A 23251-nucleotide genomic window follows, 5' to 3' on the forward strand; every position below is an offset into this window, starting at 1 on the left:
GGAGCGGGCTGCAGCTGCTGGGCCGGGCGGCGGGCTCAGCGTGACCCCTGCCCTCCCTGGCCTTCACGGGCCCCGGCTGCACCTCTCCCTCCAGGGCACGGCCGCCTGCAGTGGAGGGTGCGGGGCTGTGCAGGCCGGTTGTGAGCCTTGCAGGGGCTGCAGTAGGCGGAGTGGAGGCGTCCTGTGCACGGGTGGGGTGTCACCAGAGTGCCCCCTCGGCTTGGCCCGGCTCACTTGTCTCTTCCTCCGGGCGCCTCCCCAGGAGGGCTGCAGAGAGTGGGCCCGGGGAGGGGCAGCAAGCAGCAGGGTGGGAGCGGGCACGGCAGGAGGAGCGGCTCCAGGCCCAGGCCCGGCGAAGGCGCCGCTCTGGCCTCTTCCACGTGTTTCAGGACCTCGTGTGGCGATGCCGCGTGCGGCCGTGTGGGAGGATTCATTTTCCGTGTCAGCCACGTTGAGATGTAACTCACAGGCCGCACGACTCACCCGTTTTAAGTTCAAGGGCTTGGGTTTATTCAGAGCCCAGCACATGTGCCCCAGGACATTCTCGTCACCCCAAAAGAAGCCTCGCCCGTTAGCCGTCACCCGTGTCGTCCCCCAGCCTGGCAGCCAAGGACCGCTTTCTGTCTCCACGGATTTGCCCGCTCAGGGCGTCCTGTGGGCCCAGCTGCCCCACCCAGCGGGGTCCTCGAGGTCCATCCCGCGGGAGCGTCAGGACGTCACCCTCTGAGGGCCGGAGGGAGAGCGTCCTGGTCATCGGTCACCGTGGACGGCCGTCGGTGTCACGTGGGACGCCACAGTGGCCCGTGCGCGGGCCCCCGAGAGCACACGCGTGTCGCTCCCCTGGGCGCTCCTGGCCGGGGTGTCGGGCCTCAGAGGTGCCGCAGCGGCTGGACCTTCCCTCACTCTGGAGGCGCGTCTGCTGGTCCGCGGGGCCCCGGCGGCCCGAGTGTTTCACCACGTGTGGGTCGGAGGCCGCACGTCCGCCCGGCCCTGCGGAGGGCCGGAAACGAGCGAGGCTGCTGGAGACCCTCGGGCCTCCGTCGGCAGCCCCCGTTCAGCCCTGTCCCACGGAGTGTGTGCGCCGGCCCCGAGGCAGCTCCTCCCGGGCGGCTGTGGAAGCCTCCCGGCCGTGGGTGGAGTGGGGAAGCCTTTCTGGTGACTCACGCCGCAGGGAATTCCCTCATGATTCGGAATATTTTTACTTCTGGGCTTGCGCGCAGTTTCCTACTGAGAAAGCCAGCGAGCTCCTGATAAGGCTGGAACACAAAGGGCCATTCAGGGCCGATCGCTTCCCTTCCCGGTAGAGGCTGAACTCGCGCACGACGCCCAGCCGGGCCTGTGCAGAAGAGGCCGCCCAGAGGCCGCAGGGCCTCCCATCCGAGGGAGGCCGGGGCAGCTCTGGGGAGTCAGCAGCCAGCGGGGCTGCGGGTGCCGGTGGGGAGGGTCCCCGTGAGACGACAGAGCAGGCCATTACCAGCCCTTGGCGGCTCCTCCCGTCTTGTCCCTGAGCAGGGCTGCGCGTGCACTTCTGACCAAGGGGACACTGGCCTCCAAGAGCTCACGCTGCGCTTGGGATCCCAAGGCTGGCCCCTGGGCTGTGACTCAGACACAGAATAGGGACCTCGGGGCCAGAGCCCCCCGGGGCCAGGGTGACGGGGACACAGGGAGCCCTGGGCCTGTGAGTAGGGCTTTAGTGGTGTGGTTCGAAGGGTCTGCACTTTCAGAAACCGTGCGGGTGGCCAGGCCCAGCTGGCTCGCAGACCTGGTGCGCACAGTGGGACTGCCGGCCCCCAGGCGGGCGCTGTGACAAGGACGGTGTCCCAAAGGCCCGGGAGGCCCTGGAGGGAAGAGACCCCTCCCGCCCTGCGTGTCCTCAGCGTGCACACCCCACCGCCCGCTCCACCCCACGCCTGTATTTCCCTTAAGTTTTGTTCCACGGGTGAACGTGCAACAGCGTTCCCGGGAGGCCGGGCCCCTCCCGCAGGGTGGGTGGTGGTAAGGTGAACGCCGGGTAATGCTGGGCGTCCCTGGCCCCCAGCGGCCTCAGTCTCCCCTCTCCTTCTGTCGGGAGGCCCGTCAGCCTCTGTCGACAAAAGACTGAGCAGCTGCCGACTGTTCAGGTTTTAGCGCTTAAAGCTGTTTTGGGGGAGAGGGACAAAGATGGGCTTTGTCATGAGAAAACTTGTTGATCTCAAAAGGCACCAAGGACGTGGGAGGCTTGGTTACAGGAAGAGTAACTTCGATTTCCTCAAAGCGGTTGGGGGGCCCGACGGTGCGTCCGCGTCTGCGGCAGGTCTGGGCTGCGCCACGCAGGAGCCCGCGTCCCGGAGCGCTTTGCAAGGCACTGGGATCCTCCCTCGTTTGTCGGCCCGGAGTCAGGGCACGTCGTTCACCGAGTCCTGCGCTCGCAGGACTCTGGAGCGTTTGCTGCTTTGCAGCAGCACTCCTGATGCCTTTAAGGGCGGTGGGTGTTCTTCCCGTTTCCTGCTATTTTTTCCTAGAGGAGAGATGGATGCGGGTCCCTCGGGCCTCCGGCCCGAGTCTTATCGCCGAGTGGGTCCATCTGGTGGAGACTCAGTACGGGCACCTCCGCGTCCCGAGGGGCTGGTGTGGTCCTGGCACGTCCCAGCCTCTCTGTGACTCACATTTCCTCTCTGCTCCACCCTCCGCCCCTGCCCGGCCAGCACTGCCAGGGAGAAGAAGGAGATTCTGTCTAATTTATTTATACTTTAGGATTTGGAACACACACACATTTCTTCTTGGAAAACAGAGAATAAGCAACAGCTCAGACCATCCAGCTGTAATGGTTTGTTTGGGGAGCGGACGTTATACAAGATGCAGAGGAAGGAGGCCCCTGTAGAAGAAGATTGACATCTATTAATTCAAAATAACGGCCAGACGTAGTCCACAAACAGCATGCCTGCCAGAAGGGCTTCCCAGCTCCCAGAGCATGGCTCGGCTCCGTCACCCCAGAGGGCGGGCTTCCAGGCTTCGGCTCCCTCGAGGGCCTGGTCCGGGGACAATAAACCCTTTCTTTCACGGCACTGGAGCCTTTTCAGTTTTTTCAAACATGCAAACGCCACAGGGTAAGGTTAAAAATACCTTGTGTTTTGCATTTCTGTATCCTGATGCGGCAAAGCACAGTCACAGAGAGGATTTTCTTGTTCACCCGGCAGTTCCCCTGAGCAGGGGCAGGACCCGAGGCTCCCGGGCCCCTGCTCATTAGAATAACTCTGCTCCTGAGACACGCGAGGGCTCTGTGGCCCCTGTAGCGAGGCCCCGCTCCCACCCTGTGCACCGCAGGCCAGACTCAAACCGGGTCCGAGTCCCCAGGCGGCGCCCTTCTTACCGGGGCCATCCGCGCTCCCCCCGGCTCGCTCCCCTCGGGGACCCGCGCGTGGACCCCTCCCAGGGCTGGCTCTGGGGATGCCCACTGGCACGTGGCCCCTTCCTGCAGAGCGGGGGTCTCCAGGCCCCGCCAGGTCCCCGCGCTCGGGTTTGGGTTTGAGCTTCTCCCCAGGGCCTCGTGGCCTCTCTCCAGCCGGTCAGTCACGTGGGGCACCCCACGCGCACCGGCTGCTGGTGGGCCGGCCGGGCCAGGGTGGACCCTCTCGTCGGAGCGTTCCCGCCCCGAGTCCCGTCTGCCTGCATCCAGGTGTGATTTCGGGGCGGTGCCCGGTCAGGACAGAGTAACGGACTTCTCGCGCCCTTTCTTGCAGACGGCCACCACATCTGGGAGATGGAGGCGAAAATCGACGGAGCCCTGTGCAAGCCGGTGAGTGCGGCGGGGCGGCCGTGGGGCGGCGCTCTCTGGGCAGGGCTTTTTACCGGCGGGGGCGCCGGGCCCGAGGCACATGGCTTCTGCTTTGTTAAAGCGGACCACCGATGAACATAACAGAGAGAGCGGGGAATAGAAATGGTTGGGAAACGCCTCCCGACATAAGCGCCCTCGGGACTCTCAGCACGGGGACCAAGGAGGACAGGGCGCCTCGTGGGCTGCAGGCCCCCCACCAGGAAGACCAGGGTGCACTCACACCCCCGGGGCGTGCTGTCCCCTCTGGCTGCCATTATCACCAGGGCCCCGGGGGGCCCGCTGCCCCCCGGGAGGACCTGCTGTCCGGAGCCTGCGCGCAGCTGCCCCCCACCCCCCGGGCAGGTGGGCCTCGGGGTTCCGCCAGCACCCTTGACAGTGACTCCTCACTGCTGTCCTCCCAGGAAGCGCCAGGTCACAGACGCGAGGTCAGACCTCCGCGCTGCTGCACTGCCTTGTGCATTGGCTGGCAGCCGGGGCCCCTGCGGGGACGGACGCCCGCCGCACACGCCTGACCTCTGAGGAGTTGCTGCGCTGGCCCAGGGCCCGCCTGAGCCCGTCCTCACGCTCGGCCTCCCATGGCCTTCGTGGTTGTCCACGCACAGAGGGCCCTAAGGAAGAACGATTGTTTCTTGAGTTGACGTTGGAGGATGTTTTCTGTCTGAAGTTACGTAGCTGCTCCAGCTTTCTCTGGATGAGTGTTCATACGGCACGCCTTTCAGTCTGTGTCTGTGTATTCTAAGTGGGCCCTTGCAGACAACGAAGAGCTGGCCCTTGTGTTCTTACCTGCCCTGACAGTCTCTGTCTTCTCGTTGGGGTGTCGAGACCACTGTGTGTGGAGTGATTATTGACGGCGTTGGGTGACTGTGCGCCGCCGAGCGCGTGTGTGCCCTGCTTAGTCCCAGAAGAGCAGTAGGAACCTTCAGGCAACATAATGTGCAGGCTAGCAGGTGACTTTCTGGAGACGTTCACAGTTCTTCCAGGCTCTCTGCCTCGTCCCACCAGCCACTCCTGATGCAGGTGTGTGGATGGTCCTCCTGAAGGCGCAGGGAATGGGGGTCATTGTTCAGAATCCCGTCCAGGTCAGGGACTGAATTGTTTCCTCAGGCTTCCCCGTGTGAACAGGGGACCTCGGGCTGTGGGGTTTGCCGAAGCGATCTAGGTGCCCTCTGCGCTATGGCCGGGAGGACACGTGTTGGGAAGGAGGGCCTGGGGCCTGCGCTTCCCTCCGCACGGGTGGCGCCATCAGGAAGAAGCATCTTTCACCTGCGACTTAAGCTTTCTTTTCCAAGCACCGACCCTTTTACCAGAAGGCTTTTCAAATGGAATCAGAGGGAGATGCGTCCTCCCTGGCCCAGGGGCGACACCTGTGTCCACCACCTCGCTCCCCACAGGGCGTCCAGGCCTCTAACCTCACACGCCCTCTTGGGCTCCTCCTGGTCCCCCCGAGGAAGTGCTCCGTCTCAGGCAGCTCCACTTTCCGACGGGGACTCTGGGTCCCGCAGGCCCAGCAGCTGCAGAGCCGGCCCTCAGGTTTGCTGTGACAGACACTGGCCAACGGCCGTCACCCCGAAACGGGGGCCCTCGGCTCCCAGTTCCAGCCCCACCGCAGGCCCGAGTCCTCTGCCCCCAGGCCGCAGTGCCGCCCACCGCTTCTCCCTGGGCAGGAAGGAGAGGCCTGCAGAAGCTATGCATCTTTTGGCATCGAAATAATTCCGCCAAGTTTGCATGTTCAGATTTTCCGTTGTTGAGTTTCCTTTTCCGCTGTGAACAGTGCATATATTAAAGAAAACTTAACCGTTGTCAGTCACGTGTTCTAAAAGAACCGTAGGACATGTGAATAATGATGTACTTTACGTTTACCATTTCATCTTTCTTATCTCTTAAATGAAGTTTACTTTCATATATTTTTTTCTAATTATAAAAGAGTGTCATATTCACTGTGGAAAATTGGAAGATATAACAAAGTATAAAAAAAGAAAGCGCCTAGTGCAATTTCACCACTTGGATGTAGCCCCCATTAACATTTGGGCGAATTTCCTTCCATCCTTTTCCTGTCGTGGGTGTGTATCTACACGTGCACATGCATATACCTTATGTTGTGTGCATGTTTAAAACAAGGTCGGATTGTGCTGTATATATAGTTTATGTACTATCGTGAGCAATTTAGACAATGGGTTTTCTTTTTTTTTCAATTTTTATTTTATTTATTTATTTTTGGCTGCATTGGGTCTTTGCTGCTGCGCGCGGTCTTTTCTCTAGTTGCGGCGAGCGGGGGTACTCTTGGTTGCGGTGCACGGGCTTCTCATTGCGGTGGCTTCTCTTGTTGTGGCTCCCGGGCTCTAGGCGCGTGGGCTTCAGTAGCTGTGGCTCGCAGGCTTAGTTGCTCCGTGGCATGTGGGATCTTCCTGGACCAGGGATCGAACCCATGTCCCCTGCACTGGCAGGTGGATTCTTAACCACTGTGCCACCAGGGAAGCCCCCAGACAATGGGTGTTCTTAGAGCAGGTGACATGGATGTACCGAGTAGTGCCGTTTGTAACCCTTACTCTGTTCCTGTCGTGACAGGTTTTCCCGTCACTGCATTTTCCTTCCCACCTCTACCTTACTGTGTATTTAGCCTTAGTGCTCCCACGAGGACAGAACTTTGTCACAAAATTTCATAGTCTGTCTAGCACATCAGTCTGCGCCCACATCAAAACACACGCCTCCAGCCTCTTAGAACTAACGGAAGCTGACCGCGCAGCGTGGAACCTGCTCGAGGCTCCTTGCCGTGCCGGACGTCCCGGTACTTCCGGCAGCCGCTCCTGTTGACGCCTCCCAGCTTTGCTTCTGGCCTCGGCTTAGGCAAACCCTCTTCCTTTCTGTCTCTTGTCCCGGTTCCTTCTGTAGAGATCGGGCTCCGGTCACCGTGGACCGCCGTGTCTGCCGTCGTGGAGCACCAGCTGTGTGCCGGGCGCCAGCCTCACCTGCAGGGTCTGCTCATATTATTGAATCCTCAGAAAACAGCCCCCGAGGAGTGTCTTTCTCTTCCGGTTCCCTGTGCAGGTGGTGGAGCTGAGACTCAGAGATGGCAGAGCCAGGGCAGAAACCCAGACCCGTCGGGCCCCAGCCAGGCTCCCGAACACGGGCTGCGTAGCTGGGGTGCAGACCCTCAGCGGGGTTCTGGCCGAGCGCACACCCTCGGCTTCACTGGCTCCGTCTCCTTGGGGTTACTTTGCTCAGGCAGGAGACCCGCGTGCTTGTGGCTTCTTCCAAATGGAATGAAGCTGTTAGAACAACAGGGACACGTTGCCTGACCCAAGTGTGGTCCCAGGGGACGGAGCCCAGAGGGGGCTGCAGCCCGGGTCCCGGCCCCTCCGGCCCTGCCACTCGTGTGCCCTCAGCAGCAGTCTTCTGAGCCCCATTTCTTCACCTGGAAAGGGAAGAGGTTGCCCCGAAGTTCTCCTCAGTTTTGGTTAAATATTCTTCAGATTTCATTATTAACAGGATCCAATCAATTTTGCTGTTAAATTGGGTAACAGGCTACAGTTACTCTAAGGGAAAAAAAAAGTGATACCATGGATTTTTCTTATACATTTTCCTACTTGTTGACCGAAATCATATGACAAGAAACCTTGAAGAAACCTTTTGGATGTGAACCCTCCCTCCCCCTGCCTAAGTCAAGGGCACCTCTTTGGCGCCAAGGACGGGCCCTCATGTGGACGCCCGGGCATCTCAGCACACGGACCCCAGCCTGCTTCCTTCTTCCACACGCATGCTGCCCCACGGCGACCTGTGTTTATATCTGTACTTGAAAGGGCACAGTTTTGTAAGCATGTCGCTGACTTTTCATTTAAAACATGGAGAGGTAACAGCAGCTTCCACAAGCCACCCTGATGCATCCGTGCCTGACTGTCCGCCCCTCCCAAGTTCGCTGAGTTCGACTCTCCCGTCCCCTTCAGTCTGAGAGGGTCATGGCTTGGGCTTTGGGCTGTTGGCACAGAACGTCTCCGGCGAGCACTTCCCCTGGGTCTTCGTTGCCAGTTACCTGAACTGGTGCTCCCGGCTTCACCAGGAGCACCAAGTCGGCGAATGTGGGCTTAGTTTTCTGAAGGTCATGCCTTGGTTTGGGGGCAGAGGGGCGTGGGGTCCTGTGGAGACTTTCCTGCCGGATAGCTGGTCCCCTCTTAGCATCTGCGCTCGCGGCTTCTCTCCTGGGCCAAGTCGGTGGCATCGTAGGGGAAGCCCCCCACCTGCCCACCTCACACACCCCCTCAGCCCACCTTTCGGCGCCGGTGGGAGGAATCAAGGTCCCTGCAGGCACTCAGGGGGGCCTCTCTGAAGGGGGAACCTGCCGTGTGTGTCACACTCCGGGAGGGCCTGGGTGTGGCTCTGCGTTTGCGAGATGCTCAGCGCCCCTCCTTCTGCCGCTTTCTCACTAGAATTCGCTGGTGGTCGAGATCCCGCCTTTTCGCAACCAGAGGATCACCAGCCCCGTCCAGGTCAACTTCTACGTCTGCAACGGGAAGAGAAAGAGGAGCCAGTACCAGCACTTCACCTACCTGCCCGCCAATGGTAACGCTCTCTTTCTAACCTTAAGCGCTGCGAACGAACCCATGGGGTGCTTTTCCTAAAAGAAAATCAGGAACCCTGACATGTGGTGGTTGCAAACGGTGTGGTCGCGCTGCACGCCCGAGCTGTTACCATCCTGTTAGCAAGATCGCGGCATCGGTTCCTTCCGGAGAAACGTGAAGCTTTCAGTGTACTTTCCTTTATTACTCTTGGGGCTGGGGGCTGCTTTTGGGGATAATTACCGATCATTTTGCTGGCTGCTTGCAGATATACAACCGCCAAGGGGGAGAGAAGGTGCAGCTCTTCTGTACGCAGAAGCTGAGGTGGCCTTGGTGGGAGTTTAAATTCTAGAGATGTTTAAGGTGGAGAAGCAAATAGTTACAATGGTTTTACAGGTGCCTTTAGAAATAAACCCTTGTATGAAGCCTGAAGGCTGGTGGTTGGTGTGATCATTAACTAACAGTAATGATTTCTGTCCTCGAGCTAACGTCCCACAGAAAACTCTTGGTTAGATAATTGCATCTCCGGTGACCAGGAGGCTTTCACTCCCAAACACCCTTTACTCGACCAAAAAGCACCTCGTTCAGATTGTCTGCTCACACACTTTGAGGATGGTGTCTTGGCCTGAAAAAGACCTGTTTACCTTCTCCACCTTTCAGGCTGTTTTCTGAAGGAGAACAGCATCGTGTGTTGTTTCGCCCCTGAACTAGTAGAAAGTTGTTTCCCGGCGCTGCTCAGACCCGAGGCCTGGCGCCCGGGGCCCACGCCACCCTCCTCCAGGCCGGCAGGGTGTGTGTCCAGAGAGGGCCGCTCCTGATTCGGTTGTGTCATGTAAGCACAGCTGTGCCAACAGTCTTGTTATCCTGTGACTTCTGTTTCAAAAACTTGAGATCCGTATAATCTAGGCGGGAAACCATGCACTAGGACTAGTTGCAAAAGCAGCCGTGTCATCTTCTCAGTAAAATCAAGATGTTTTTGAAGGCTTCGCTCTTTTCCTAGTGTGAAACGTCACGTACGATAGGCGAGGTGATAGAAAGCCCTGGAAAACCCGGGGGATAGCAAACAGCATCACCTGCTTTTCGGGCAAACACTAGCCACGCCTCTCCCGTGTTGAATAACGTGGTCTTGCAGTCATCACGTCACGAGCGTGTACGTGAACAGGCCTGCAGGAGTGCGTGTTGCCGTTGGGCCGTTTGTGGGGAGCGTCTTTGCCCTCCTGCTCTGGGGCCCCTCTGGGGCTTCTGTGATGGGCCCTGCGCACTCCTCACTAATCCTGCCTGTTCTTGGATATGGCGCTACATTCCTTACAGCAGAAAATCCTCAGTCTTTGTTTGAAAATGTAATGATCGTGTCCTAATTAAAATTCAAGCATGGTTGACTAAAAATTGAATGCGTTAAAGAAAACCTGGGCTTATAAAGAAAAATTACTTTCTAAAGCAGTTTAGAAATCAGCTCGAACGTCGTTTCCTGCAGTTCCTGCTCCAAGTTCACCTCCCACTTAACACAGACGCCCCCAGTCAGAGGGAGGGGGTCTGCATGCAAACCGGGCCCCCCTCTCAGGTGGGGTAGCGAGGCCGCCAAAGACACGTCACTGAGATGCTGGGCCAGGGCTGCCGAGGGGCCACCGTCTCCCCCTAACCGTACAGCTGCCGTTCAGCCCTGCAGGCTCCCTCCCACCAGGGGCTGACCTGCCCCCTGCTCCGCACCCCGTCACCCCCATGTCGGCCCAGCACACCCATCACTCGTGCTCCGTGGACCGTCAGCCGGACCCCCCGGCCCCTCGAGCTGGTGACCCAGCCCCACCCACAGACCAGTCCGTCCGTCCAGCCATCCATCCGGACCATGGCTGGCTGGCTCTCTGTGGCCTGTGCTGCTTTCGTCAGGCCCTGGTCTCCCTTCACTTCTCTCCTGGAAATTTGCCCCATCCCCAGGGGGTCGAGGGGTCCGTGGAACCCACACCCGAGAGCCCCAGCCCTGCCCTGCCTTCCTGGGTGGCCGTGCCCCGTGGGGCTGTGAGCTCCCTGGGAGCAGGGACCCCAGCCGGCCCTGACTCCGTGCCCGGATCGTGGGGACCGTCCTTTTGTGCTTTTCTTTTTTAAAAAATAAATGGACCAGTGAAAGACCAGAACTCGAGCTTCCAGTTTTAGGTTTGGTGTTTTTTCTCGCGGTCGCTTCTGCCCCCTGCAGCTTCGGGCTGAGTCTTCACATGGCTGAGCAGGTGGTGTCGGTTAGGGGCCAGGTGGGCCGGGCCACCTCTGTCACCTCCTTCCCACGTCAGGTCTCAGCCTGTCCTTACCCTCCGAAGCCTACCACCCCGTCGCCCGCCATCTGACACATCAAGTTAGTGTCCGTTGTTCAAACTGGAAGGAAGCCCGGCTGCGGGTCTGCGCGGGGCCTGGGCCGCTTGGGCCCCTCCCGTCTCTGGGGGCCGTGTTTGGGGGAGAGCCTCCCGGTGCGTGTAGGACGCCCTGAGCGAGCAGAGTGTGTAGAGCGGGGGTTCCTGGCGGGAAGGTCAAGGGCAGAGCAGAGCAGACACCCGGGCAGTTGCAGGAGAGGCCACGGCCCCACCCACGTGCAGCCACGGAGGCTTTCCTCAGTTTCTTGTGTGTCGCTGTCTGGGTTTAACCGCAGTCTCCTGAAAGAAAGCGTCCGCTCTCTCCAGCTCTGACTGTGAGCTGAGGGGCCCTGGTACCTGTCACGAGGCCGAGACCCCGGGGAAACAGCCCCAGTTAAAGACGGAAAGCAGCCCGCTCTGCGGGGAGCGGCCCCTGGGTTCGGGGGGAAGGCGGCGTCCACCTCGGCCGTGTCCCCAGGGCTCCCGTTTCCGACGCTGCCCAGTGACCCCGGGACGAGCAGGCAGGGGCGGCAGCTCACGCACTAGGGGGGAAATCCCAGCTAATGACTTCAGAGTCATGGGCCAAAGTCAGCCTGTTCCTAAAATGAGGAAGTCAGTCATGACAGATCCTTGGGTCTGGAGGGTCTGTCTCTTCCCCTGAGATGTTTCTAGCTGGTTCCCAGGAGTGCCTGCGGTGGCACCGGGGCCCCTGCCCACCTGTTGCTCAGGGTGAGGGTCCTGGAGCTTCACCAGGGTCAGCCAAGGAGGCCCTGGGGACACGCAGGCGCCCGCGTGGCCTCTGCCAACGGCGGAGGGGCTGGCCCCGAGGGCCCCCCGCGTGCCGGGTCCAGCTCGGCAGGGCGGCCGGGCCTGGCGGCCGGACTCACGGACAGGCGGCCACTCAGCTCAGCTGGTCAGCCCTGCGGCCACGGCCTCACTGCGAGCTCTGGGTTGACCTTTTCCACTGAGCGTCTGGCTCTTTCTTCCCGAGCTCGTGGAATTGACATCGCGTCCCGAAGTACTGACCTTCCCGGCGTCAGTGTGCGCGCCCGGCAGTGACTGTGGAAGGCGCCCCAGCTCCTTCCCGAGCCTCCGCGGCCGAGGGGGTCTGGAAGGCGGAGCAGCGAAGCCGGGAGCAGCCGCCACGAGCGGAGCGGCCGCGAGCGCACCCAGGCAGCTCCTCCCCAGGGCCCGGGCCCCCAGGTTCCCGCCCCGTCCTGCGCTTCGGAAGGAAATGGGCCACGTCCCCATCTCGCCACGTGCCACAGCTGCATCTCTGTGGCTTTGACCACAGGGAGCCGTGCCTCCGATCCTCAGACACACACGCGTGTGTGTTTGTGTGTGTGTACGGCACGTGGCGCCTGCTCGGAGCAGCTGCGTTCAGAGCCCGCTGAGGCCAGGCTTCTGAGGATAGCGTCCCCCACGCGGTCCCCGTCCTGCTCCCTAAAGGGCCCTGTGCGGCCGAGTTTTCTCATCTCCTTCTCCTGGCAGGAACGGGGGAGGCTCAGGTGAAGGTGCAGACCAGCCGCTGCCCGCACCTGGGCCCCGGGCTGAGCCTGACCTCGTCTCAGAGGACCTGCCAGCCTCCCCGCAGAGCAGGCTGTGCTGACGTTTCCACCCATGCGTGTGGAGGGCTGGAACGTTCCAGGTGGCCCGGGGGTGTCAAGCCTGGGCCTGAAGGCTGAGGGGAGCCGGGTGGGGCCCGGTGCAGGCCGGCGGGAGCCGGGACGGGGCACCCGCTGTGGCTGGTGGCATGACCGCTGCCCGTGGGCCTTCTGGAACCTTCCCGAGTCGGCTCAGTGGCGTGGCGGCCGCGTGGTGGTGAGCGTGCGTCGGCGGGGGACGGTGCACGGCTGTGCACGTCGGGCTCGTGCAGGCGCTGTGACGCGCCTTCTCCTGGGAACTCCCACGTCCCGGAGGCTGCTGTTAGTAAATTCCCAGTTTTATGGGCGCTCCCGCTGTTCCAGCAGGAGAACGAGGGACCGATGTTTTCATTTCTTTCCACGTTAAACCTGCCGCCACAGAGAGGCAGGGAAGTGGCTGCCCCCCACCGGCCCCCCCGGGAGGGACGAGTCAGGGCCGGGCCGTGGCCCGTGGGGAGGGTTTGGAAGCTGCCCTTTCCCGCAGCGCTCTCCGCGGGCCTGAGCTCCTCACAGTGCGTCTGGTCTGCACGCTGCTGGCCTCGCCGTGAGCTGTCCAGACCCGGTGGCAGGAGAGCCCCGGCGTGTGAAGGGGAGGGGGCTTCCCCTCTAAAGGCCGCCATGGGGTCAATGCTGTCGACCATCTTGGCTGACACCGGTCTGAGGCCCCCGACCCAGCCTTGAATCCGCAGGGAGGGGGTTGAGCTTGGAACAGAGGAGGATGAGGGGGGTGAATCGTGGGGCCTGAACTGCTGGGAAAGAAGGCGGGTGCCCTTTCCGCGGGGGGTCCGGGGCCAGGAGGCCAGCGCGGCCACACCCAAGGCTCCCCCACTGAAACCGTCACACGCGGCGGAACGGCGAGGGGGAGGGTGGTTTTGTTCAGATACCTGAGGGCCACGGGCCACCGACTGCAAAGGCAACGTGAGTCGGGAGTGAGGCCGGACCCCCAAGATGTCTGAGCACAGCCTTGTGAGGGGAAGACCTGGTGACCCCTTCCCCCGGGGACCGGGGCTTGCCCACGACAGCGCTCGGCGCGGGGGTTACCCCAGCACGGCCCCCCACCAAGTCACAGCCCTCGGTGCGCAGCTGCTTGGGTCAGACCACAGGAGGGTGAATCCCGTTCCCTTCAGACGCAGTGCTGGCAACAGTGGGTGAAGCCCGAGCGACGCGTTTGCTGGCTCGTGTGCTCTGTTTTGCCCGAAGGCCGCTGTCGGCCTAACTGCGGGGAGTCGGAGCCCTGGGTAAGGGCCCTGGAGCCACGGGGCTGGCGCCACAGACGGCGAGGCCACCTCACCCGCTCACACCCCGACTGCCCGCGATAGGGCCGTGAAGCCGGCCCATCGCTCGCCGTCCGGGCGCCCTCGGTCACTGTCTCTCGGTGCCCAGGCGAGGCCGGGAGGACCCGAGGGGGACAGGCCACCCCGTCGGGCTTGGCGGGCGCTGCCGCCGCCGCGGAGCTGGCGTCTCGGCAGAGGCTGTGTGTCTGGGTCGGGAGGTCCCCGCCATGAGCCCGGAGCCTTGTCCCGAGGGCCTGGCGCGGTGCTGGCTGTGCCGTGCAGGGGGGACGCGGCTTGTCCCCAGAGGGAGAAACGCGGTCCCTGCCGCCACGCAGCGGTGGGGTCTGCGGGTCCCCTCGCCCACTGGGCCGTCCGCCCCCCAGTCTCCTCTCGGCCCTGGACGCGCACGTAGGGGCCCGCTTGCTGAGGGCCGGAGGTGCAGGTGGCTCCTGTCACCACGTTTCCTGCCTCAGAAAAGTGGTGCCCTGAAGCTACCCTGCTGGCGTTTGTGTCAAACACAAACAAACAGTTCGAGTAACAAATCTGTTACTCGAATGCCGCGTACAAACGGAAGACAGTCTGAGCTTCGTTCTCCGGGGCTCAGAACAACCTCTTCTGCACAGGGCGGTGGCCGGAGCCGAACCGCTGCGGCCTTGGTGGGAGGGGCGGGGGGCGGTCACAGGAGGAGTCCTCGCCTGCGGGGGGTACGCGGCGCCCGTGATGTCACCAGACGTCTCTGCAGGTCCGGGGCGCCTCCAATCAGAGATGCGCACTCACAATCTGGAGGCTGCTGGAAGCAGCGCCGGGTCCGGGGGCCCCTTCCTGGCTCACAGACACCCCCTTCTCGCCATGTCCCCCACGTACAGCGAGACCCTCTCTCCCTCTTAAGACCACAGCCCTACGGCATCAGGGCCCCTCCAACCTCGCTGAACCCGACTCCTTTCCTAATGGCCCATTTCCAAGCACAGTCACCCTGGAGTCAGGGCTTCAGCCCCCGCGTCTGGGGGACAGTTCACTCGGCGGCAGCATCCCTGGCCTGTCCGAGGCCAAAGAGCTGGGCTGTGGCCCCAGGCCTGACCCCTGGCCCCGCTGCTCCCTGTGCCAACGGGTTGGGAAGAGGGAGGGCCCTGCACCGCTGTCCCCGTGCGGGGGAGGCTCGGTGCCGCTGCCCTTACGGCTCATGCCACGTCGGGTCCCTCACCGCCTCTTAGGTGGCCATCACGTCTGTGTTACGGCTGGAAAACCGAGGCCTGGGGGTCACGGGATCAGCCCCAGGGCCGCGCAGCCGGCGGGTGCCTGCCGGGGCTCTGAGTCCATCCACCTGGGAGCAGTGCAGACGTTCGCCCTCGTCCCAGCTGTGGTCACGTCTGTGTGTCCGTCCGTGCGTGCGGGAGACTGGCTGTGCGTGTAGGAGTGCCTGCTTTTCTCTTGGTGCAGCTTCGGGTTGGCCTGCTTTTCTGCGTCCGTTTTGCCTTTATTCTTCATTCGCCTGTGTCTGGACGCCGTGCGAAGCGCCGGGGATGCGACTGTGTGTAAAACCCTGAGCTCCGGGGACTCACAGAGGAGCGCGGTCTGTCACAGGCGCGTAAAGTTCTCTGAATAAGACAGCTGGGTTCCCGTGGTGCTGGTACTCCAGAGGGCCGAGGCCCAAATGTCTCCCCAGCAGCTGCCAAGCAGCCGGCCTCGGCCTCCCCTGGGCCAGAGCACGGGCGTCCCGTGGTCGGACCACGGGGCCTTGCTCTTCAGGTGGTGGGGGACACCCAGCCCCTCCTTCGTTGCGTGAGGGTCCTGGTCTGGGCATGAGCCCCAGGCACACAGGTGTGAGGGGGGCCCGAGACGGCTGCCGTGCTCCACCTGTCTGCCCGGGGACGGTGGGAAGGTGGTCACGCGATTCAAGAGAGACAGCGTCGTTCTGTGTAACGGCCGGCAGGCCAGGGTGTGAGCCCCGCTCCCCGGCAGGGGTCGTGTCACACTGCCCACTGGCTTCTCCATCCACCTGGGATCCTGGGGGTGAGGCCGAATCGAGGACCCCAGGCCTCAGTTCTGCCCCAGGTCCTGGTGCTGGCCCAGGGCCGAGTGGCCGTGAGCCGAGGGCCTCTGCTGCCTTTGTCTGATCTTCCAGTGAATCAGTCACGGGTAGCCATTTGCAAAATCCACTGAACCCCCGGGTGAAGGGCAGGGTATGGACGTGGGCACCGATCTCCACGGATGGATGCGAGCTGAGAGGCGTCGGGAGGGCGTGCGGATGGGGTGGGGCAGCTGTGCCTGGGGAGCCGTGCGTCCACCCCGCGTGCTGCGGACAGAGCAAGGCTCACACTTGCTGCTTGGCCACGTGAGTGACACGGCAGTGCGGCCGCCTCTGTGAACCCCGAGGACCTGGAGAGCGTCCACCCCGAGGAGGCACGGGTCTGGCGGGGGATCCGGAAAGGCGGCCGGACCTGCCTGGGCCTCCCCGATCCCACTGGGTGGCCAGCAGGCGGCCCACGGCCGGGCAGGTCCCCTTCTTCCCCAGAGGAGGCGGGAGTCACCGTCTGCTTTCGGTGCGTTTAGACTCCGTAGGTGCTCTGGGGGTAGCGGGCACGCGTGCCCCGGGCCCCGCGTCTGCTCCACGTCTGCCTGGAGCTGCCCCCACCTGGCGCTGAGGCCCTGGGGTCTCTGTCCTGGTCACCGTCTCTGGGCTGTGCGGAGCCCCCAGGGCAGGCAGGGTGGGGATTGTCTCCGTTAAGTGCACAGGAGTCTGTGCCCAAAGGGAGCCCGTAGTGGTGACCTCGTGCTGGGGCCTCCAGAGGTGGGATCGGCCCACCGCCCGGGTGCGGAGAGGCTGCAAATGCAGGGGAGGGCGTCTGAGCTGAGCAAGGAGGCCCAGCTCGGCCAGGTCACCAAGGACTCGTGCGCCCGCGAAGGCCCGGAGGCTGGGGTGGGGAGGGGTCCCGCCTGGGTCACGTCTCCACCCTACCGTGGGAAGAATCCGGTGGGTCCCGACGCCATGGGAAGGTGATGCATTTCCTGAACCCTCACCTCGCGCGCTCGGCCGGGTCGGGCCCACAGAGGCCCCTCAAGATCGTCTTGCTGAGACTTTCCCAGAAAGACCCCCAGGGTGAAGAGGGAGTTAACGCGGGTGCCACCGGGCAGCTTTAAACAGGTCGTAAACCACAGACATTGAAGCGGCCAGCGGCACAGACGCCAGATCGCTCCTGCCCTCCGCCAGCCCCCGGGATCATCGCAGGGCCTGGGCTGGCCGCGTGGCATGTAAATCAGGCCCGCGGCCTCTTCCCGGCTGCACCTCCAAAGCCGGCAGAGCAGACAGGGTGAGGGTTTTTAAAGAGCTCGGGGGACCCTGGACGAAAGGGGCGAGCTGGCCCTCGTGCCTAGCTGAAAATCCAGTGCAGGAGAGAGGCGCCCAGCAGGGCTTTAACTTAACCTGCTAGACACGTATTTCCTTAAGGTCGAGAACTCTGAGCCTCAGCGCGCTGACGCAGAATTTAACCCTTGCCGTTCTGGACGCCACAGGCCACACGAGCAGCTTTCGAATCCACCCCCTCCCCCCCCCCCCCCCCCCCCGGGGTCATATGGGTTTGTCGGGGCTGTTTTTAGTGACAGCTGTGCCCACTGGCCGTTTCTGGATGATTCTGGTTGGAGGCTGCCCCCAGCCCCGCAGTGCCGTCTGCAGAGCCCATCCTGGAGCCTGAGGCTGTAGGACCAGAGGCAGGGCCGCTTGCTCCTGGGAGAGGCCGTCTTGCCTGTGCTGGAGCTGACGGCCACCTTCACACCCCGGGCACTGTAGCGGGAAGCGGGCGCGGCACATCACATGTTCTCTTGCATGCGAGGACGTGCATCTGTGTCAAGGCTGCCCCAGGCCGCTCCCCTACCCCCGCCCGCCTCCCTGGGATGCCCAGCTCGGGGCAGGAGCCCGTGTCGGGCTGCACACGGAGCTTGGACCCAGCAGAGGCCCCTCCTTGAGGTGGGCTTCCACGCGGGGACCCCAGCCGGTAGGTGCTCGCGGCAGAAACCCCAGGCTGGGACTTCCCTGGTGGCGCAGTGGTTAAGAATCCGCCTGCCAATGCAGGGGACACGGGTTCCTGGTCCTGGAAGATCCCACATGCCTCGGAGCAACTAAGCCCATGAGCCACAATTACTGAGCCTGCGTTCTAGAGCCCGTGAGCCACAACTACTGAGCCCGTGTGCCACAACTACTGAGCCCACGTGCCACAACTACTGAAGCCCACGTGCCTAGAGCCTGTGCTCCGCAACAAGAGAAGCCACCGCAATGAGAAGCCCACATGCTGCAAGGGAGCGTAGCCCCTGCTCGCCGCAACTAGAGAAAGCCCTCACGCAGCAACGAAGACCCAACGCAGCAATAAATAAATTAATTAATTAATTTTAAAAAAAGAAACCCCAGGCTACAGAAGCTGCTGCCACGGGCATGCGGATTGGGAGGGGAGAGACCCTTAGGTCCTGAGGGGCCCCCTGACGAAGCCACAGGTGCTTCTGCACTTGCGCTGGGACACGGGGCCACAGGCACATCGAATCTGGGGGCCCGGCCTAGACTGTGAGCAGCCCCTGTACCAAGTGCCGACGCCTCCCCTGGGGCCTGCGGCCCCTGCATCAGGCGCGTTCGCGTGGGGCGTCTTCACCCCCTCGCCGCGGAGGAAGCCCTCGGAGCCACGGGAGGCGCACGCGGCTGCTGCCGGGACCGGCGGGCGTTTCCCCAGCGTGTGAGCCACACGGAGATCGGTGCCACCCGAGGACGGCGGACAGCGGCCCTTCTCGGTGTCCTGCCGGCAGCCAGTGACACTTTCCCTGGAATCCAGTCCTGCGGGGGACTGGAGCCCCTCACGCAGAGCCCTAGCTGGCTGTGACAGAGAGAGGCAGAGAGGTCCCTTCCCCAGCAAAGGACCGTGAGTGTGGGCACCGGGGCAGGCCAGGCCCTGTGGGTGGTCGGCCTGGCTGATGAAAACCAACCCACACCCCCGACGGAGCACCCGGGGCGAGGACGCGCCGTGCGCCATCCGCAGGCTCGCCTGCCCCCGCCTGCGCTGCCCACCCCCGCCGTGCTGGCTGCGTCCTGTCCAAGAATGCTGGGCACACGGGGCTCTGGGCGTCCGAGGCGCCGCGTCCTACGGCGCAGGCCCAGGGCCTCGCAGCTCTCGGCCCGACGTGACTTCAGGGACAACGAGGGGCCGACCGTGGCCCGGGCTGCGGGTGGCGGGGATACTTCCCGCAGCGGCCCCGCGATGACCATCACCCACGTGTTTCCTCCCCGCCTTCCGGCTGTCAGCACCGCCCGGGGACCAGGCGCCTCCCTGCCCAGTGTGCAGACACGCCAGAGGCGGGAAGAACGGGAGCAGGGGCTGGGAGGTTGGCACGGTGAGGGCAAAACTAAAGGAAACAGCGTCTCTGGGAATCCTGAGTTGAAAGCCCAGGGCCTGGAGATGCTGAGCGGAGTTACGTGCTCCTGCGTCCGTGGGTCTGGAGTGTCACCTGGGTCCCCGCCACGTGGCTCCGTGCTGCCCAGGTGCCCCTGCGGACGGGCTTCGCAAGAGGCCGTCTTCCTCGTCACGGCTGCTGTGGATTCGCAGGGGCCCGGCTGTTACAGAAGAGATGCGTGCGTCCTTGCTGGCTTGAGACCTCTGTTAAAGCAAAGCTACGTTCGGGAGAGAATCTTCCTTTACTTAAGGAGGAGGCTGGGCTGGCGAGGGGCGTTCCCTCCGTGTGGCTGCCCCTGCCGCCAGGAATCCAGCAGCGCACACACGGGGAGGTGAAAACACGATTAGGAGGGCTCTGATGACAGCTCATTATCCATCCTGCGTTTGCTGCGGCAGCGCTGGGCATCTGTTACGAATTTAAGTGCGCTCTTACCACTCACTCTCAGGATAATTTGACCACCGGGATGTCTCCTGTAAACTGGTGTAAGAGGCAGGAACCAACGAGAAAACGGGTCGCAGGAAGTAAGCAAGGGCGGGAGTGGGGCTGTGGTCGAGGTGGAGCCCAAGCCCCTGTGCAGACCCCGCGGCACATCTGCTCGCCTTCTCCCCGACCCTCTCGGCGCCTGGTCTGGCCCACGGCCTGGAGGGGAGTGAAAGGGACCCTCCCGTCCCCATCATGCCCTCCTCCCAGCCTGGTTCTCTGCACCACCGGCTTCCTAGCGAGGGGTGGCCAGGGGAGTGGTCTGGAAGCAGTCTGGGGGCTTCCGGCTCTGCCCCAGGAGCTGCGTGATCGCTGGTTGTGTGTTGTTTCCAGTGGAAACGAAGCAGCAGGAGGGAGGGATGGCGTATTTGCTCGTGTGGAACTGTTTTCCTTGTCGAGTGGCTGAAGGCTTCTCTCCTACAGCGAATGGACACTTATCTTTTCTGTCAGATTTTTACTGACTTCCAAACGCCATCTTACTGTTCAAGTTCACCAAGTGTCAGACATTTATCAGATAGGGCGTCAGTAGCAGCAGAAATGCAGTAGTACGTCCAAGTTAAAAATTTCCCTTTGATTACTACAAATCCACGGGCCCTTGGGTCCAAGGCTTCTCCTGCAGTTTGCGAATGGATTTTTATAGCACATTAGTGCTGGGGGAGATTCCAAGGAAAACAGCGCTCTCGGTATGAGAACCAGCTGCAGCTTTCTGGAGCCGATGACTCACACCCGCTTTTTAATTGGGTGGGAGAGCCAGGCAGGAGACACACAGGGACTCAGTCAAAGCGCTGTTTGTTTTCCGAGGGTATCCTAGCCACAGGCCCGCCCCGCGGCTCCCATCTGCAGCTCGTGTTTACTTAACTTTTTTTTCCTCCTCACAGTTCCAATCATAAAAACGGAGCCCAGCGATGATTACGAGCCTGCCCTCACCTGTGGACCAATGAGCCAGGGCCTGAGCCCGCTCCCCAAGCCCTGCTACGGCCAGCCGCTCGCCCTGCCGCCTGACCCGGGCTCCTGCCTCGTGCCCGGCTTCCCGCCCCGTCCACAGAGCAGCGCCAGCCCCGAGCTCCACGACCTCTCCTGCGCCCCCTACGGCCCGGCCGCGGCCGGCCCGGGCCACGGCCCCCTCGGACTTCCGCGGCCAGTCGGCGGGGTCCTCGCCGGCCAGGAGGCGCCGAGACCCGCGGGCGTGCCTCCCGGGCCCCCCCAGCCGCCGCCCCCCGCCCCGCTGCAGCCACAGGTGAGTCCGCCGTCAAGTGGTAGCTGCTCCCCGGGGTGCCGGCCAGCGCTCTGTCCCCACAGTCCCTCCTCTCCGCTGCCGCCGGGGACCCAAGAGCCGACCCGCCTGCAGCCCTGCGGCCCCGCGCGCCCCCCCGGGACGGGCCACCAGCAGCGCCAGCCGTCCGAGGTTCCGAGCAGCGAGCCTGCAGCCGCCCGGCCCCTGCCAGCGCCCGAGGTGCGTGAGGACAGTAATCATAGTCTGGCCCCCCTTCCCGTAACGGTCAAGCGAGAGCCTCAGGACCTGGACCCGCTGGACCTGGACGACGGTAAGTGCTCGCGGGCGGGCGCGCGGCCAGCCCGGCGCCGTGGGTCCGCTGCGGCAGGAGGGGCGCGTGCGCCGCCGCCCAGCTGGGGCGCGCCTGGTGTGTGTCCTGCGGGACGCTCCTGCCGCCCTCGGTGGCCCCTGGCGGCCGGCAGTGTTGCCGCCAGCCAGCGGGTCGCGCCGCTCTGCCCGGTGGGGGCCCGTGGCTGTCGACCCTCGGGTCCACTGTCCGCGGGGCGGCACGGGGAGAGCTCGGGGCGCCCGGGTGTGCCGGCCCTGGCCGCGTGGAGCACGGCGCCCCCGGGAGCTGACGTGTCCTGTGAGGAGGGGAGGCCGCCCTGGGCTCGGCCCCGGCTCCAGCTTCGTGGCTCCTAGTGTCCGAACTGCTTCTACGTATTCGCGCAGCTAAAAGTGAGCGACTTGCACCCTGTTCAGCTCGTGAGAACACGTTAAGCGCGTGACAGGCTTGTTGGAAGCTCGGTGATCACACGATGAGGAGCCGGTGGCTCCCTGGACCGGGGCTTAGGCCCCCGCACGGCACCCGGACTCCACGGAGATGCGTTCAGGGTGATTTGGAAACGAAGCGTCCTCGAGACACCCACAGTCAGGCTAATTCGTGTGAAAATCTGAGCCCCAAGGTCTTCCTATAAAATGAGAACAGAAGGCACCTCGTCAGAAGATGTTTTTCTCTTTCCTTTGGGAAAAGGTGCCAGGGGCCCTGTGTTCTGGTGGGTGAGAGGTCACCCAGTGCTCTCGTGGGCCCCGCGTGGATTGTCCGTCTGTGTGGGCGCCCAAAGCCAGCCTGGAACAAGGCAGAGAGAACGCGTCCCCCAGAGGAAGCCGCACTGGGCTGGTCTCAGAACCTCTGCCTGAGGGGCCCCGGGACCACACGTGTGCCCTGAAAACAGCGGGCAGACAAGTGCCGTCGGCGGGTGGAGGGCCGGGAGAGCCCACGGGGGACGGGGGCCCAAGGCTTTCACCCAAAAGCTGTGAGGCTGGGCAGGGCCTGGAGGAGGGAGGCGGGCGCCTTCTGCGACCCCCGCCCGGACTCCAGCAGGACCACGGTGGAACTTGCTGACGCAAAGCAGACGTGAGGGCCAGCATCCAGCCTCAGACGCAGGGGCCTGCCTCGGCCGGACCCTGGGGTCAAAGGCAGCGTCTGCTCACGCTGCAGGCACCGGGGTGAGCGGGGTGGGGAGCAGGGCCTCCTTCCGTCCTGACCGCCGTCCTGGTCCCATCGTGAGCGCAGGGGTCTGGTTAGGTGAACCCGGCACCTCCTGGGCCGTGATCAACCCCCTAAAGTTGCCGAGGGCCCAGAACGTGGTCGTCAAGGGAAGAGCCCCTGAACTCCGGGCGTTGCCTCTGAAAGCACTTCTGAGGGTGGGAGGGAGGGACCCGGGACCCGGGACCCCGGCCTCTCTAGGATCCCACCAGCACACCCTGCAAAGGAGTCGCCTGCTTTGAGGGTGGGCACTTACAGAAGAAGAAGAATGCTTGAAAGCACGTGGCCTTGCGTCAGGAAAGAGCAGGGGAGGCACTGGGAGGGGCCCCACTGCCCCCCGAGCAGACAGGGACCTGGGAGACCCTGAGGCCTGGGGTGGCCAAGCTGACGGGGTCCAGCCCTGTTGCTGGGCTGGGGGCTGCAGCCGGGGTTTCACCAGCAGGAAGGCCCCCGTGCTCCAGGCCCGCCTGCACATGAGCGTCAGGTGGGGCGGCGAGCGGGGGGGGCCCCGGGGGCACCTGTGGCCACTCCTGGGACAGCAGCTCCAGGGACTCTGTCCCAAAAGGATCCTTGTGGGCCCTGGTTTCTACTCCGTGTCCATCCCCCGGGCCAGCTGTCAACGCAGCCTTTCGGTTTTGGCCACGAGAGCAAAGTGACGTCGGTTTCCTTGGTCAGGATTGGGGTCATGGTGTGAGGCTTCCCCAAAAAGCGGTGAACGCGTGTCCGCGAATGTGCGTGTATCTTCACACCGCCCCCGTGCGTGGTGTTTCGGTGCCACCCTGCTTGTCCCCAGTTAAAGCCACGCCAGGGTGGAGCCCTGAGCGGCAAAGAGTAAACGCTGCCCTGGCCCCGTGCAGAGTGGCCCCGACACGTCCCTGTGGGTGGACATCCTCTGCGTGGACGCTGCACCCAGCGTCCCCCCCGAGCGGTCTTTCCCAGAGGGAGGCCCCCGAGGTGGAGGGGGG

General features: G+C 63.2%; 1 protein-coding gene across 5 annotated transcripts in view; it reads left to right on the forward strand.

Annotated features, from left to right (window-relative positions):
• NFATC1 (nuclear factor of activated T cells 1) overlaps positions 1 to 23251 on the forward strand; it is a 102368-nt gene that overhangs the window by 50719 nt on the left and 28398 nt on the right. For 2 of the 5 annotated variants that reach the window (XM_059893743.1, XM_059893744.1), the window contains exons 7-9: positions 3720 to 3775; positions 8236 to 8368; positions 20403 to 21068. In XM_059893743.1, coding sequence (XP_059749726.1) covers positions 3720 to 3775; positions 8236 to 8368; positions 20403 to 21068 — 855 coding nt within the window. Of the gene's footprint in view, positions 1 to 3719; positions 3776 to 8235; positions 9159 to 20402; positions 21069 to 23251 lie in introns of those variants that run through there. The other 3 variants (XM_059893745.1, XM_059893746.1, XM_059893747.1) reach the window with 3 other exon arrangements.

The sequence above is a fragment of the Balaenoptera ricei genome, chromosome 14 (assembly GCF_028023285.1).
Source record: "Balaenoptera ricei isolate mBalRic1 chromosome 14, mBalRic1.hap2, whole genome shotgun sequence".
In the NCBI taxonomy this organism is placed as follows: Eukaryota; Metazoa; Chordata; class Mammalia; order Artiodactyla; family Balaenopteridae; genus Balaenoptera; species Balaenoptera ricei.